Raw genomic sequence first — 14,559 nt, 5'->3', positions numbered from 1 at the left:
ATTATAGTAATTATTATTATATTATATATTATTAATATGTATAATTATCATGGTTCAAGCAGGTCGGAATGGGTGGAAAAAAGTGTTGGGGTGCAATGTGATGGAAGACTATTTGCCAGAATGAAAGGAAAGGCGTACAAGGTTCTCTTTTTGGAGTGACCAGGATGGATAGGATCAGGAATCAGTCTATCAGAGGAACAGCACATGTTAGACGTTCTGGGGGAAGATCAGAGAAGCTATATATATATATATATATATATGTGTATGTATGTATGTATGTATGTATGTATGTATGTATGTATGTATGTATATGTATATATATATATATATATTTCTATGGCTTCTCTGATCTTCCCCCAGAACGTCCACGCCATATATATATATATATATATATATATATATATATAAATGTGTGTGTAAAAGTTACATAGTATAGTAATTTTTTACATAGTGTAGGGAGTCATGAATGTCGGGGTTTTTGTTGATGCTTGTTTTCTGTGTGGTTTTGGGTGCACTGAATTCAGTTTTTTTGTTTCCTTGGAATTTAGCGTGAACAATTAATTGTATTGCAGGCTTGTGTGGCGTGGATGTGGCCGACAACAGCTATTGCTCATTGAATAGGTGTTTTACTGTCACCCGGGTGTTTCCCTGACTAAAACACTCCAATAAATACAATTATTATACTATTATATATCATTTACAGGTATATGCAAAATGGGTCTATCCTGCAGAACACAAATCTTTTTAATTTTAATTTTCATTCAAACACAGTGAGCTTAATTAAGCAAAGGGAAGTGATCTATTTTTGTCTCGAGGTGAGACCAAACAGCACAAATTCGCTGTGTTTAATATGCGGCATACAATTTCATTTGTAGAAGATACATACAGTCTGCTCTTATTAAAAAATAAAGCAGTTAAAGAAATTGATGCTTTTTAATTTGCTAATGTTTGGATGGCTTTATAATATCAGCAGCATGTGAAGTAACAATAGTAGCTGCCATTTTTCAGCAGCATTTAGATGTGTGTGGGGGGGGAGAAACACTCGCCAGGAACAAAATTGCTTTTTGCTTCATTAAACTGACACAAGGCGTTGGGAGTGATGATAATAAATCCGCAACTTCTGCAAAGATTTGGCTGTGCCACGCCAGGGCTCACAGAGCAGGAAAACAGGTCGGTCTGATTTCACTCCTGCATCATCATGAACACTTGTCCTGTTATGGAATCAGAGCTACGATATAAGTTTTGGAGTGAAAATAATATCCCACGTAAAACTTAAAAAAAAAAAAAACACCTCACATGTTGACCTCTGTAATCAAGCTGTACAGAAAAGTGTTTCTTATACTTAATAGGAACATTATGTTTTTTTTTAATTCATAAGCCGCAGTCAAACTCGCAGCAAAAATGTCGCTGGTTTGATTCCGAGGTTGGAGTTTTTGGAGCTTGTGTGGTGTTTTCGTGTTCTCCCTGTGTGTGAGTGGGGTCTTTGGTTTCCTTCCGCAGTCCAAAATGAAAAGCAGTTTCATTGGAGAACCTAATATTGCCCAGATGTGTGAATGAGAGAGTAATTAGTCTTATGTCTCTATATAGCTGCAGGGAATCTCGAAATCTTTGTACTTAAGACCTTAAGACACTTTATGGCCTTGACTTGTTACTTTGACACTTTATAGTTTTATTTGTATTTCTTATTCTCCCCCCTTTTTTATACTGTTTATGCAATTTCCTACTATTATTTATAATTGTTGTTATGTTTTACTTGATACTCTGGCACAATAATTTTCTTTCAGGATAAATAAAGTTGATCTTATTCTTATTCTTTTTCTTAATTGTGGCCCTGTAGGGGTGCAGGATAAACGGTATAGATTATGACTGGATCAATAAATGACTATTTTGAGATTGTTTGATGAAGTCAAAACTTGATGACTGCTGGCGCTCCTTCATTTAGACAAACCTCAAAATTATGGAGCAAATAAAATAACATTTCCTTAAATTCACTTTATTTCAGATAATGAATGAATGAATGAATGAATGAGAACTGAGAAGCATTCATTTTCAATTTTTAGATATTTTAAAACAAACCCCATTATGAATCCCAAAGTGCTACAGTCAGTTCTCGTGCTCTACTTTTTTTTTTGTTTTATTCATAAAAACATACTTTGAGATAATCCAATTTTTTTTATTTATTTATTTTTTTTAGAGAAAAAAAGGAATTAAAAATGAACATTTGACCGGTGACCCGTTCTGTCCTCCAAACTCCAAACCTCAGGCTGCGTGGCCCGCCGAGTGAACTCTCCCTTCCCTCACCTGTTGAAGGACGACGACGTCGTCAGCTGCTGTCTGGACCTCGGCGCTCCCAGTGTCTCCTTCCGAGTCAACGGTCTGCCTGTGCAGGGCATGCTGGAGAACTTCAACACTGACGGGCTTCTCCACCCTGTGGTCAGCTTCTCTGCTGGAGTCAAGTCAGTGGTGGAATTATAGATCCTAAATCGCCCTTCTAGCGAGAATTACCCGAATCTTTATTGACATCAGTGGCATTATTTTTCTTATCTCTGCAAACAAAGGGTCCGTTTTCTGTTCGGGGGAAAAAACGGAGAGTTTCGATTTCTGCCCCCGCCTGGTTTCGCCCCGTGCTGTGAGGCGCTGCTGCCTGGAGTCAAACTTAAGGTGGAACCGTGCCACCGGTACACCGTGAATCACAAAGACGGATTACGAGAACTTCTCGGCCCGAAAGTGCCGACCGGTCCGGTAATATTTACTCCAACACCAATAGACATCGGCAAGGTAAAAATGCTGATAGACGAGAGAATATGTGTCTTTTTAAAAAAGTTTAATTAAGGGAAACGGATAAGCTATTTTGATTTATACCATCATGTGAATGTGTCTTATGCTGCCTGCAAAACAGGTAGTTTTGCCCCCGCAACTCGACGATATCAGAGAGAAACTGGCCGAGAATATCCACGAGCTCTGGGTGACGGGCAGGATTGATCTCGGATGGACGCATGCATCTGTAAGAACGGGGAAGTCGACCGGTTTGATTCAATATCGAGCGAAAACCATTTAAAGACTTAATCGATCGACTAATTGGCTGCTTCAAGCCCTCCGGCTGTGAAATTACTTGATCATATCGTAATTCTTGGAGGTCCAAATCAATCAGCAGTTCTGTGATCAAAACAATTTCCCGTCCCTATTTTTGTTTGATTTAATGTGTTGTTTCAAAATAAGAGCTATTGTCTTGCAGGTGCGAGATGAAGAAAAAAGACACGATCCTTGTCTGGTGGAGTTTTCCAAGCTGCCAGAGCAGGAGAGGACACAGAACCTTCAGACAGCACAAAATATTCTCAGGTATGCTCTACTGATACAATAGACAAAGAGTACAGAGTTACTGCTATGCTCGTTTATTAGGACATGTTTTATTAACTGTCGGGGCTTCTTTCTCCAATGTTCTCTGAAGGACGCTCCATGCTCTTGGCTTCCACATCGGTTTATCCGATGACCACAATGAGGAGACGGTGAAGTACATGAGACTTCCCACTAAGTGCGTCTCACTTGGTTACTCATTTTACATTATTCATGCACAATCGTTGCATTTCGGGAGATTCGCCGCATCGTGTTACCTCATGTAAAATTTAGCTGTTTTTTGTTGTGCGGGTTAGTTCCCCTGTCAAAAGTCGACAAACGTGTGTTCTTTTGGCCTTCCTCTTCTCAGATATGAGCAGCCCAGTGGCTACAGGCCTGCCCCGGTGGATTTAAGCCAAGTCTTCCTGAGTCCAGCTCAGGAGGATGTTGTTAACTTGCTGGCAGAGAATGAACACAATGAATGGGCCAGAGAGCGCATTAAACAAGGCTGGACCTATGGAACCCAACAGGTTTTTTTTTTTTTTTTTGTTATAACTAATAAAACCTGTTTTTTTCAGTCATTGTGATGCATATAATTTCAGTTTTTAAAAAAAATACATTCCTAGAATATTTCTGAAGTCTTGTCAACAACAAAAAGAAATGAATAAAAAAATACGCATGCATCAACATACTTTGGTAGAAAAACCGACAACACCGATTTCCGTTTTTTTTGGATCCCCCGAATGCAATTTTAGGATATAAAAGGCAAGCGAAACCCCAACCTTGTGCCCTACAGCTTTCTTGATGAATGGAGCAGGAAGACGGGCAGGAGAAATGTGAGGGAAGCGGTTTGTACCTTGATTGCCTACGGTTACAGCCTGGAGCCCCTCCATCAGGATCACGGTATGTCTCAAAGTCTTTTTGAGTTTCAGCTCACTTCACAATCTTCTACTTATCTCAACAAGCTTAATGCCATTTGAGAGCAAAAAATTGTTTCAGAGGTTTGCAATTTTTTTTTTTTTGGGGTATCTTCACAGCCATATTACCAAATACATGTCTCTTCTCCGCCGAGAAGTGCCGAGTGTTCAGACCAGATAAATCCTACGCCGTGACCCGGGGGAAGTGGTACTTTGAATTTGAAGTAGTGACAGCGGGTAATGTAAAAGTTGGATGGGCCCGGCCGGGCTGCACACCAGATAAAGAGCTGGGCTCAAATGACCAGGCGTTCGTCTTTGATGGATTTAAGGTGAAGCATTAAACTTTTATGGTTCTGAAATAATCCTTCGTTCCTTCTTTTACAAGCACATCTACAAAAGCTGTCAAAACAGGTTGTCTGCCTAAATCACCGCACAAAGCATGGATGTTGTTTTTGGAGCCGCCTTTTCATAACAACCCTGAAATTTGTTTTTAAAAACCAACTGTTACCGGAGTAACCCATTTCTTGATTATATAAGAAAAAATATATAAAGAAACATATATAAAAAACATCACAAAATGACTGGATGAGATGAATCCGGTAATACGCTTCCAACACATTTATTTGAATTTTGCAACAAAACTCCAAGAGGTGGCGTACAGATCAGATGGCGTCCAAAGGGCTCAACTTCTGCTCAACCTCCCAAATTCATTGTTCACTGGGAGCAGCTCGAATGTGAAATCTGTAAACGTGAGGGTGTCGCAACCAAAGCAAAAGCTGTAACGGAGACGCGATTTGATTAAACCGCACCAATTTTGAATGGACCGTTTCCAAGATAAACCCTGTATAATTGGAGCACACAAGCCGCACAGCTGTGGGAGAATATTATAAAACAGAGTTATAGACGAAGTTACCGATACACCAATCATACTTTTTATGGCCCGAGCTGTGATTCTTCTGCCTCTCTCTCACCCAGAATTTATGAGTGTTATTTCTGTCGAACTGATCCTCTCCTTGTTGCTCTCAGGCTCAGTGGTATCATCAGGGTGGCGAGCCCCTGGGACATGCGTGGCAGAGAGGGGATGTAGTGAGTTGCTTATTGGACATGGAAGAACGCACCATGATTGTCACGCTCAATGGAGTGCTGCTGTTTAATGATAGGGGATCAGAACTGGCTGCCAAAGACTTTGAGATAAAAGATGGTTTGGAACAATTTTCACTTCCTCAGAGCACATTCTATTTGACTTATTGCCCATTAAGCTGAAAAATAATAAATCGCTGATTTATTGAATTTTTGAGGTGTTTACACTTTTTCTTGATTTCCTAGGCCTACTGCCTGTGGTTAGCCTCGGGGTGAATCAGGTGGGAAGGCTGAACCTTGGCCGTGATGCGGGATCTCTGCAGTATTTCACCGTGTGCGGTCTACAAGAAGGTTATGAGCCTTTCGCTGCCAACGTGGCAAGCGATCCGGCCCTCTGGATGAGCTGGAAACATCTTCAATTTACCTCCATTCGACCTGATGATTACAATTTACAGGTTAGGATTATACACTGTAGACATGTGGGCAACTGGTTTTGTTGGTCTAAGACATTGGGGGGATGGACGTACGTTCGACCCCGGGGAACATGATTATGATGTAGTATTAGTTTTTTGGTGTACGTTTTTGGCAAAGGGTGTGCGCACACACAGAACAGAGCAGGAAATATGAAGTGTAGTGAACAAACCCTCAAGAGACACCATGAAAAAATATTTAACAGGGATGATAAGAAAGGCGGTGAGAAACGGAGATAATGAGACAAACGTAAGTCACGTGAAAGCTAAGACAAGGAAATTATGACGGAGCGTATGTAGCTCTCGGCTTCACTGTGACTACGGTGGGAGACAAGGAAAGAATGGTACATCTACTTAATGATGCTGATCAATTTGATTTTTTTTTTATTTTTGATTGATTTTATTTAATTTTATTTTTCAGTGTCAAATGGTTCACTCTGTGAAAAAATGTTTATAGTTTAAATAGGGATTTAATCTTTTTTAAATTTCAGGCAAATCTATGCACTTTTAATCTTTTCTGTTACAGACTAAAAACAATGTTTGATTGATTTTATTTTGTTTTATTTTTCAGTGTCAAATGGTTCACTCTGTGAAAAAATGTTTATAGTTTGGATAAGGATTTTTTTTTTTTAAATTTCAGGAAAATTGATGCACTTTAAATCTTTTGTGTTACAGACTAAAAACAATGTTTATAAAGTTATTTGTTGCAAGCTTATCTATATTTCTTTTGTGTATTGTTAATAAGGATACAATGGCATGCAAAGGTGTACATATAATAATTTTACAGACAAATGATACTATTTATAGTTGCGGTGGAGAGTGTGTGTGTGTGGGGGGGACAAATGTTTTCTTCTTCCTGGGGCAAGGTAACAGAAAATAATTGAGAAGCACTGGTCTGAGACAAAGCATTACTCCAAGCGCTTGATCATAGACGTTAATATTAAATTTTGATCTTGTCCAAGGTCATTAAAGTCAGCGGCTCAACAGATTCCTTATCGTGCTTGAGGGTCTCCCAGCGGCTCTTGGCACACCATGATGGAGGCAATGAAATGGGCTTTTACCGTCTCAGCACGTCCGTCGAATGCGCAGCCACCCTCACCTGCCCTGTGGGAGGCATGCTGACCTTGGCCTCCAACTCTTTTACTACAGGTTGCGACGACATCAAATCATTTTGTGACGCCAGAGCGAACACGGCAGGCTCCCGGAGTTTTATTTGATTTCCCATACAGCTTTCGATACCACAATGTAATTGTGCGGAGCAGGAGCCCCGTTGACATCTAGAAAAAATCGAAATGCAGTTCCTCAGAATATCAACCAGGTGGCTGCGGCTCAGTAAGTCGAGCCGATCAGTAGATCGGCGGTTCAATTCCCGGCTCCTCTTGTTCACGTGCCAAAGTGCCCCAGGGCAAGACACCGAACCCAAAGTTGCTCCCGATTGGCCAGTTACCTTTCAAAGCACCTTTACCGCCATGAGTGAACGCCATCTGGTGTAAAGTGATTTGAAACTGCAAGGCGTGAAAGCCGTCTATAAGTCGAGACTATTTACTGAAAAATGAGGGCATTTCCAAGATAAGGATTTCAGCGGTAAATGATATTATTCCTATATGTAATTTTGGGCAAACTAGGGGGTCAGTATTTATGTGCAGCTCAGGCAGGCACCCGGCATGCCATTAACATTTTGAAATGTTATCAGTGATGTTTGGTCGATCAAACGACCAACATTTAATGTCAGAGTATCAAGGGACGATACAAGGTTATGAAGTTGCAGGGAGAAACAACAGCACATATCATCTGTAAACTTTTCGATTAAGACCTTTATTACATTTTTCAGACTAAAATGCTTTGTTTAACTTAATTGTAATATGCTTCCCAAACATTGGCATCGGTCCCCGAACTCTTCACCGTTTGGCCCCCACTACTATTTGGAAGTTCCGACCTTGATGAGTTGTTCTGGCTAAGCTCCCCCGGGGCCCAGCCATAATTAATTCCTGTTGTCCTTTTAGGACGGGGAGAGCAGGAGGAGATGGACTCTGACTTTGAAGTGCTTATGAAGTCAGCTCACAGCTTCGCCGGCTCAAGAGATGAGCTCAACCACAAGGATCACGGCCAAGATAAAACATCAAGGCTGAAACAGCGGTAGTTTCCACGCCATTGCTTATTTTCCCCCCTTTGAGCAATCATTTGCAAATTGCATGACCTATGCTTAACAGAAACCAACAGTCTAGTGGTCGTGCTAAGAGGATAGTTTACCTCTAAAACATTGTCTGCAAGAAAAAAACAAACAAAACTGGAATAACCAGTTCGGTTTCTTAACATCATATTATTTTGCATGAATCCGTGTCCTGATCTGGTGAAGGTTCATGCTGAGAAGGACTAAACCGGGCCTGGTCAGCAGCAACTCGTCCGCTCGGCTTCTCGAGGATGTCGTAGCCGACAAAGATAACTCAGAACTCGTCTTCCAATCCTCCAGAGTAAGAAGTTATTATTATTATTCTATCATTCTGTGGTCATTCAACCAAATCCAAGGGACCTAAATTGGTAACAATACTATCGTAACTATGAATAATAATAGAAACAAGTGTTAGAATTCTGACTTCTTGTCTTCTACATGCATATACACAATAAATTGCATATATCCAATCTGTTGTGCCGCTTTGTTGGGAAATGAAACTGTCAAACACAGTAAAACATTTTGAATGCTAAACAATGTCACGACATCCTGGTTTCAGTATTACTACTCCGCGAGAATTCTTCCAGGCCAGGAGCCGTTCAACGTGTGGGTGGGTTGGGTGACCTCCGATTTTCATCAGAACGGCGCAGCGTTTGATACCGACATTGTCCCGATGGTGACTGTCACCCTCGGGGATGAGAGCGGCAAAGTCCAGGAAAGGTTGCGTCCAAGTTTTATTGTTGTTATAAGCCACTTTTTTTGATTTAGATGCAAAATTCAATATGGTTTTTGCATGTCTCCATGATGATCCTTCATACTTCAAAACAATAACTTCTGTATTAGTTTAAGCTGGAATTCACATTACCTTGTTTTAGATGCTGTTTCCTTTGATTTTCAATGCAAAAAAATTGCCCAATTATCATTTCCCTCTCCTCCTACACAGCGTGAAGCGGTCTAACTGTTACATGGTTTGTGCCGGCGAGGCGACGGGTCTGTCTCAGAGTCGGAGAAGTGGTGGGTTAGAAATCGGCTGTTTGATCGACACAGCAACCGGTCTGCTCACCTTCACCTCCAGTGGAGTGGAGATGGCAACTTACTACCAAGTAAGTCAGATCGTTTTCCTGTCTGTTGTTAATGTCCAAGATTTTGTGCCGAATTATCTCTTTAATAAGTTATCACTCCAAACCAGGTGGAAGCCAGCACAAAGTTGTTTCCAGCAGTTTTTATCAAACCCACTACCAGCAACATGTTTCAGTTTGAACTAGGATGCCCCAAGGTAATGGAATATTTAGTTCTAGATCCCTTACAAGACCCAACACCCTTTTCTAATCATGGACTTTTTTAGAAAAAAAAAAGGCAATATGTGTCTTTGATAAGCTATCGAGGAAAAATCTTAGCAAAAGCCAATTAACAAAATTTGTCCGATATAGTCCAAATGTCAGACAAATTCGGTCAATTGACAGAATACTATCCAAATGAACAAAATGCTGTATTTAAAACTGCTTTCTTGTTTTTGAGGTAGTATCTGCTCCTCCGTGCACTTCTTATTTTCACTATATCTCTTTAAACTTGGCTCTACCATTTTAATATGTCATGGTCTGTGGTGCAAATCTTTGTTCCTCCTCTGTATCCAGAATGCGATGCCGCTGTCAGCCGGTGTGCTTCGCAGCCAAAAAAGGAACAGCGCTCCTCAGTGCCCACCGAGGTTTCAGGTGCAGCGTTTGAGCTCCGTCTGGACCAGGCTACCAGACGCTTCATTAACGGTGTCGGTGGATCGGCCGGATGAGCACAGTGGCTGGAGAGTCCAGTGTTATGAGCCTCTTCAAGCCATGACCCTTCAGATCCCTGATGAAAACAGGTCAGGGGCAGGAGTTAAGGTGTAGTTAGTCACAGTATCCATTTTTACCATATCTTTTTTTTTTTATGATGTACATATAGGTGCATAGACATCCTGGAGCTGTCAGAACACGATGACCTCTTGACTTTTCAATACCAAACCCTCCTCCTTTACTGCTCTCTCTGCGCCCTTGGCAACAATAGAGTTTGCCACGCGCTTTGCAGTCACGTTGACCAATCCCAGGTCCTCCATGCCATTCAGAGTCCAAGCCTACCTGGTTGTCTTCGCTCTGCATTTTACCAGCTTCTCATTCAGGTGATTGCTTGTTAGAGTGCAAGTATGTCTGAATGAAAACTTTAGTCAATTGGGGCTGAAAAGTATTCTTCTTTTTCAGGTTCACCTCAGCAGCCACGCAAATGCATGCCTGCTGATGAACCATGAATATGTTGTGCCTATGACGGACCAGACTAGAGAGATCACCTTGAATGCCAGTCCCGTGACTGTTGGAGACAAGCAAACCGTTCAACTTCCGTTGGGAATTCCCAGCACCAGCTGGTGCGCATCCCTTAAACCCCAAATGCATTTCTCCAGTCCTTGTTTTGTCAGGAGTGACGAACTAGGATGGGAAATCTTCCACAGAGAAAGCCCAGAAATTCCCCTTGATGTTTTAAAGGAGCTGACAGTGGACATGTTGACCGCTGGGGTGCTGGCTATGGATCAGGGAGTGAGGAAACCAGTGGGAGGCAGTGTAGAGTTTCTGCTTGTTCCCCTTATCCAGCTTTTCTTCACCCTTCTGGTTCTTGGAGTGATAGGCGATGAGGACCTGTGCAAGGTTCTTCAGCTTATTGATCCCGGAGTCTTCAGCACTTCAGCATCTGTTGGATCCCTTCGTGAGGAAAAGGAAGAGGACACCGGTGGTGAAGGCTTAGAAAAGCAGTGGAGCAAATACGGAGAAGGTGAAACTCCGAAGCAAGGACTGCTACAAATGAAGCTCCCAGAAGCAGTCAAACTTGAGGTAAACCAATTAGTTTGACAAATGTTTTCGTCCCTTCGCCGTTGTGCCAAGTCATACATTGCCATCATTTTCTCTGCCATGTTTCTGCCCATTTTTGTTTGCCACTGGATCTAACAAAAAAAATCAGCTTTACTGATTTCAAGCATTTTGTAGCGAACAATGCACTGGTATGGGGCTATTGAGCTTTACAAGTAGGATTTTGACCCTTGTGGAGTCAGACACCCAAGCTGTGATTTATAATTAAATATTTAATAGATTTTTCCTCTCTGCAGCTCTGCCATCTGCTGTCCTACCTGCGTGATTGCCAGATGCGCCACAGGGTGGAGGCTGTGGTAGCCTTCTCCGACAACTTTGTGGGGCAGCTGCAGGCAAATCAGAGGTTTCGCTACGATCAGGTCATGATGGCGCTCAACATGTCCGCAGCCCTAACCGCTCGCAAGACCAAAGAATTCCGTTCCCCTCCGAAAGAACAGGTTGAATTCAATCCAATAAACTAGGGTTTTAGGGACCGTTAGTAGCTGCAAAGATGATGTTTTGCATAGTGACTGTTTGGTTATAACTCGTCTTCAGATCAACATGCTCCTGAGCTTCAGAGAGGATGAGCAACAGGGAAACTGTCCATGTCCAAAAGAAATTCAAGAGCTCCTGCAGGACTTTCATCACCTTCTCACCATACATTGCGGTTAGGATGCCTTTTATGATTATTAAATAATGCAGATACAAGAAATCTGAGTTGATCTTGGAAGGTTCTCAACTTGATTTTTGCTTGGGAAATAACATCTTAATGTGCAGGCATTGAACTGGACCGTGACTCGATGGATGAGGAGGACACTGAGATTTTCATGAAAGATCGACTTTTCAGTCTTGTGACAAGGAGTCTTGGACTGCAGAGGAAATCCCAAGAGATGGAGGATAGTAGACCACAAAGTTCAAGTAAGTACATCTAAACTGTAACGTGAAGCTTTTGTATATCATCATTGCAGATCTGTTTAGACTCTTGAACAACATGTATTTAGTTTTAGATTTTGAACCAAAACTATGGTGGAAATCTAATTTTGTTCAGAGGAAAAAAAAAACATGTTTGTAAATATAACTGGTATTTCAGCTCATGGACACTTGAACCTCCAGCTGGTCACCAACTGTGTTCATTTGCTTTTTTATTGTTTAGCAATTGTAATAAAGTGGGTTTTAAGAGCGTTTTCTCCAGAAGGAGCTGTAAAGGACCAAACAAATTTGTACGAATGGGGATACTAATACAAAACAGCTCCGTTGCTGCTTTCGGCAAGTAAATAATGAGCTAAAACATACATTCATTGTCTTAACGGCCAGGTCTGTGTGTTTGTTTGGACACTTTTAATGTATATAATTTTGATCAGGTGTCATCGTTAATGTTTTTCACATATTCAATCTCTAAACCAGTGGAGACAGTATACCTTCAGCACAGTACTATATAAACAAGTTACCTGGTAGGACATGGTTGCCGTACAAAAAGGTTTTCATTATAATGCTGTTTAGTGTTTAATAGAAGTGAGTTACCGAATTAGGACAGTTTTTTTTTTTTTTTTCCGAAAACAGTTTCCATAGAGACAGTATCGGCAGTAGGTGGTTCTCCAAATTCACGAGAAAATATAGATTTGCTGATTAAACTCTGTGATAGCATCCCATTCCTTTTCAATTAAGCATATTGATCGAAATGACCTTGTGTTTTAGATGAGAAGCAGCAAACCATCATCATTTCTCACCGCCTAATGATGACAGTATGATAGTATCTAATCAAATATGTCCAAATTGGACTGGATAGAGTTCAGATTGACTATTTAGATCCTTGCTGCTCACCTGCTGAATTCTCCTCAGAGTCCCTGAAGATGCTGATATCTGAGACAATGCTGCGCTGGGCTCAAGAGACTGAGATTGAAGATCCTCTGCTGGTGAGAGCTATCTTCTCCTTGCTGCACAGCCAGTATCAGGGCCTTGCAGGTCAAATGGCAGGACCCCTCTCCAAAACCTATACCATCAACCAAACATCAGTGGAGGACACCATGGCTCTGCTGTCCTCCCTGAGCCAAATTCGATCCCTGCTACGTGTCCGAATGGGGAACGAGGAGGAGAAGCTGATGATCAGAAGATTGGGGTAAGAGAACCAAGGGATACCATTAAGGGGTTGCTTTTTCATGGGCTTTGATTACTGCATTTTAAATATCAGGCAATATGCAGAAAATTCATTTCATTTTTTTCAATTGCCATTTCGCGCAGAGACATTATGAACAACAAGGTTTTTTACCAGCACCCAAACCTAATGAGGGCATTGGGGATGCATGAGACAGTGATGGAGGTGATGGTCAATGTTCTTGGAGAAGGGGAATCAAAGGTGACAAAAATCAAAATTTATTTTGATATTCGAGCGAGCGTTTCTGGATGATCTCATGTTTCAATCAACATAGCATTAAAGTTGGCATGCCACATCAAATAAATGGCTAGTGAATATTATATCAATACTTTCTTCTCCTAGGAGATATCCTTCCCCAAGATGGTGGCCAGCTGCTGTCGATTCCTTTGTTATTTTTGCCGCATAAGCCGCCATAATCAAGGAGCCTTGTTCGACCACCTCAGCTACCTTTTGGAGAACAGCAGTGTCGGACTTGGTAAATATTAGACACAGTTATACTGTTGTGAATTTTTATCGAGCCGCTCTTCATTACAGAACCCCTATTCAACTCTTGTAGTGTTTTTCTACAAGGCCACTTTAGCCCCTATTTTTTAAGAGGTTGGAGTGAGATGGGAGCGCTCTGGTGTTCGAGTTGCCTTTGTTAATTACCCTGACAAAATCAACATATGGAAGACAGGATTTCATTTATGGACATAGTCTTGGCTGCTGGCTTGCACCCATCAAACATTTCCCCACTGAAAAACACTCCCTGTATTTAGAGAGGCATCACGTTACCCCGCTTTACCCTTTCAAGAGCAGAATGCTGTGGACAAGGGCATTTTTGATTTGCCTGTCAGGCTGAATTCAATGTTTGGGCCTACAATAACTTACCAGTATTGGGTAAATTACCTCAATTCCTTTTTTTCATCCTTGCAAGGTTTATAACCTGATACCGGATCAGACACTACAGGCGTGTGATTTTCTGAGCGTTTTATGTCCTTGTACTTCAGCTTCGCCGTCCATGCGTGGGGCCACTCCTCTGGATGTGGCTGCAGCCTCCGTGATGGACAATAATGAACTAGCCCTGGCGCTGAGAGAACCCGACCTGGAGAAGGTTAGGTATTTGGAAGATATCCAGGTTTTCTTGAAAGGAATGAAGGACATGGGAAAGCAATTATTTTCTCTTTGTCATGCACTTCAATCACAGCTGCAATAGTCCAGTGTTCATATTCTATAATGCCATTTCCAGGTGGTGCAGTACCTTGCGAACTGCGGTCTGCAGAGCTGTCCACTGCTGGTGGCAAAAGGCTATCCTGACATTGGATGGAATCCTGTAGAAGGGGAGCGCTATGTAGATTTCCTGCGCTTTGCTGTATTCTGCAACGGTAATTTGATGTATTTTAAGTGTAGATTCAACCAGAGGCTCTATAATGAACTTTTATTTCTATTGTTGCGTACAGTTAAGTTTGCTTATTGGGTGAAGGCAATTCATTGATTAAAGAAATCTATTTATAAAATCTTTTATTGTTTCACTCAAACGTAAAATCCAACCTTATCTCAATGTGTTTGGCTCTATCTGGTACTTGTGTAT

General features: G+C 41.5%; 1 protein-coding gene across 1 annotated transcript in view; it reads left to right on the top strand.

The window, feature by feature from the left end:
* Positions 1-14,559, top strand: part of ryr2b (ryanodine receptor 2b (cardiac)) — an 81,442-nt gene that overhangs the window by 15,037 nt on the left and 51,846 nt on the right. Inside the window, exons 19-45 of the mRNA XM_086171952.1 lie at positions 2,264-2,456; positions 2,559-2,778; positions 2,900-3,004; positions 3,236-3,339; positions 3,449-3,532; positions 3,704-3,863; positions 4,089-4,236; positions 4,371-4,579; positions 5,277-5,451; positions 5,577-5,785; positions 6,763-6,949; positions 7,804-7,936; positions 8,157-8,271; positions 8,530-8,690; positions 8,914-9,073; positions 9,160-9,246; positions 9,605-9,828; positions 9,909-10,122; positions 10,202-10,822; positions 11,095-11,295; positions 11,393-11,504; positions 11,615-11,755; positions 12,677-12,953; positions 13,076-13,190; positions 13,332-13,464; positions 13,979-14,082; positions 14,218-14,353. Of these exons, the coding sequence (XP_086028078.1) occupies positions 2,264-2,456; positions 2,559-2,778; positions 2,900-3,004; positions 3,236-3,339; positions 3,449-3,532; positions 3,704-3,863; positions 4,089-4,236; positions 4,371-4,579; positions 5,277-5,451; positions 5,577-5,785; positions 6,763-6,949; positions 7,804-7,936; positions 8,157-8,271; positions 8,530-8,690; positions 8,914-9,073; positions 9,160-9,246; positions 9,605-9,828; positions 9,909-10,122; positions 10,202-10,822; positions 11,095-11,295; positions 11,393-11,504; positions 11,615-11,755; positions 12,677-12,953; positions 13,076-13,190; positions 13,332-13,464; positions 13,979-14,082; positions 14,218-14,353 (4,728 nt within the window). The remainder of the gene's footprint in view (positions 1-2,263; positions 2,457-2,558; positions 2,779-2,899; positions 3,005-3,235; positions 3,340-3,448; positions 3,533-3,703; positions 3,864-4,088; positions 4,237-4,370; positions 4,580-5,276; positions 5,452-5,576; positions 5,786-6,762; positions 6,950-7,803; positions 7,937-8,156; positions 8,272-8,529; positions 8,691-8,913; positions 9,074-9,159; positions 9,247-9,604; positions 9,829-9,908; positions 10,123-10,201; positions 10,823-11,094; positions 11,296-11,392; positions 11,505-11,614; positions 11,756-12,676; positions 12,954-13,075; positions 13,191-13,331; positions 13,465-13,978; positions 14,083-14,217; positions 14,354-14,559) is intronic.

The sequence above is a fragment of the Fistularia commersonii genome, chromosome 2, assembly GCF_037954325.1.
Source record: "Fistularia commersonii isolate RoL2024-O1a breed Wild chromosome 2, RoL_Fcom_v1.0, whole genome shotgun sequence".
Lineage (NCBI taxonomy): Eukaryota > Metazoa > Chordata > Actinopteri > Syngnathiformes > Fistulariidae > Fistularia > Fistularia commersonii.
The sequence above is the reverse complement of the archived record's forward strand: the minus strand, read 5'-3'. Positions and strand labels throughout refer to the sequence as shown.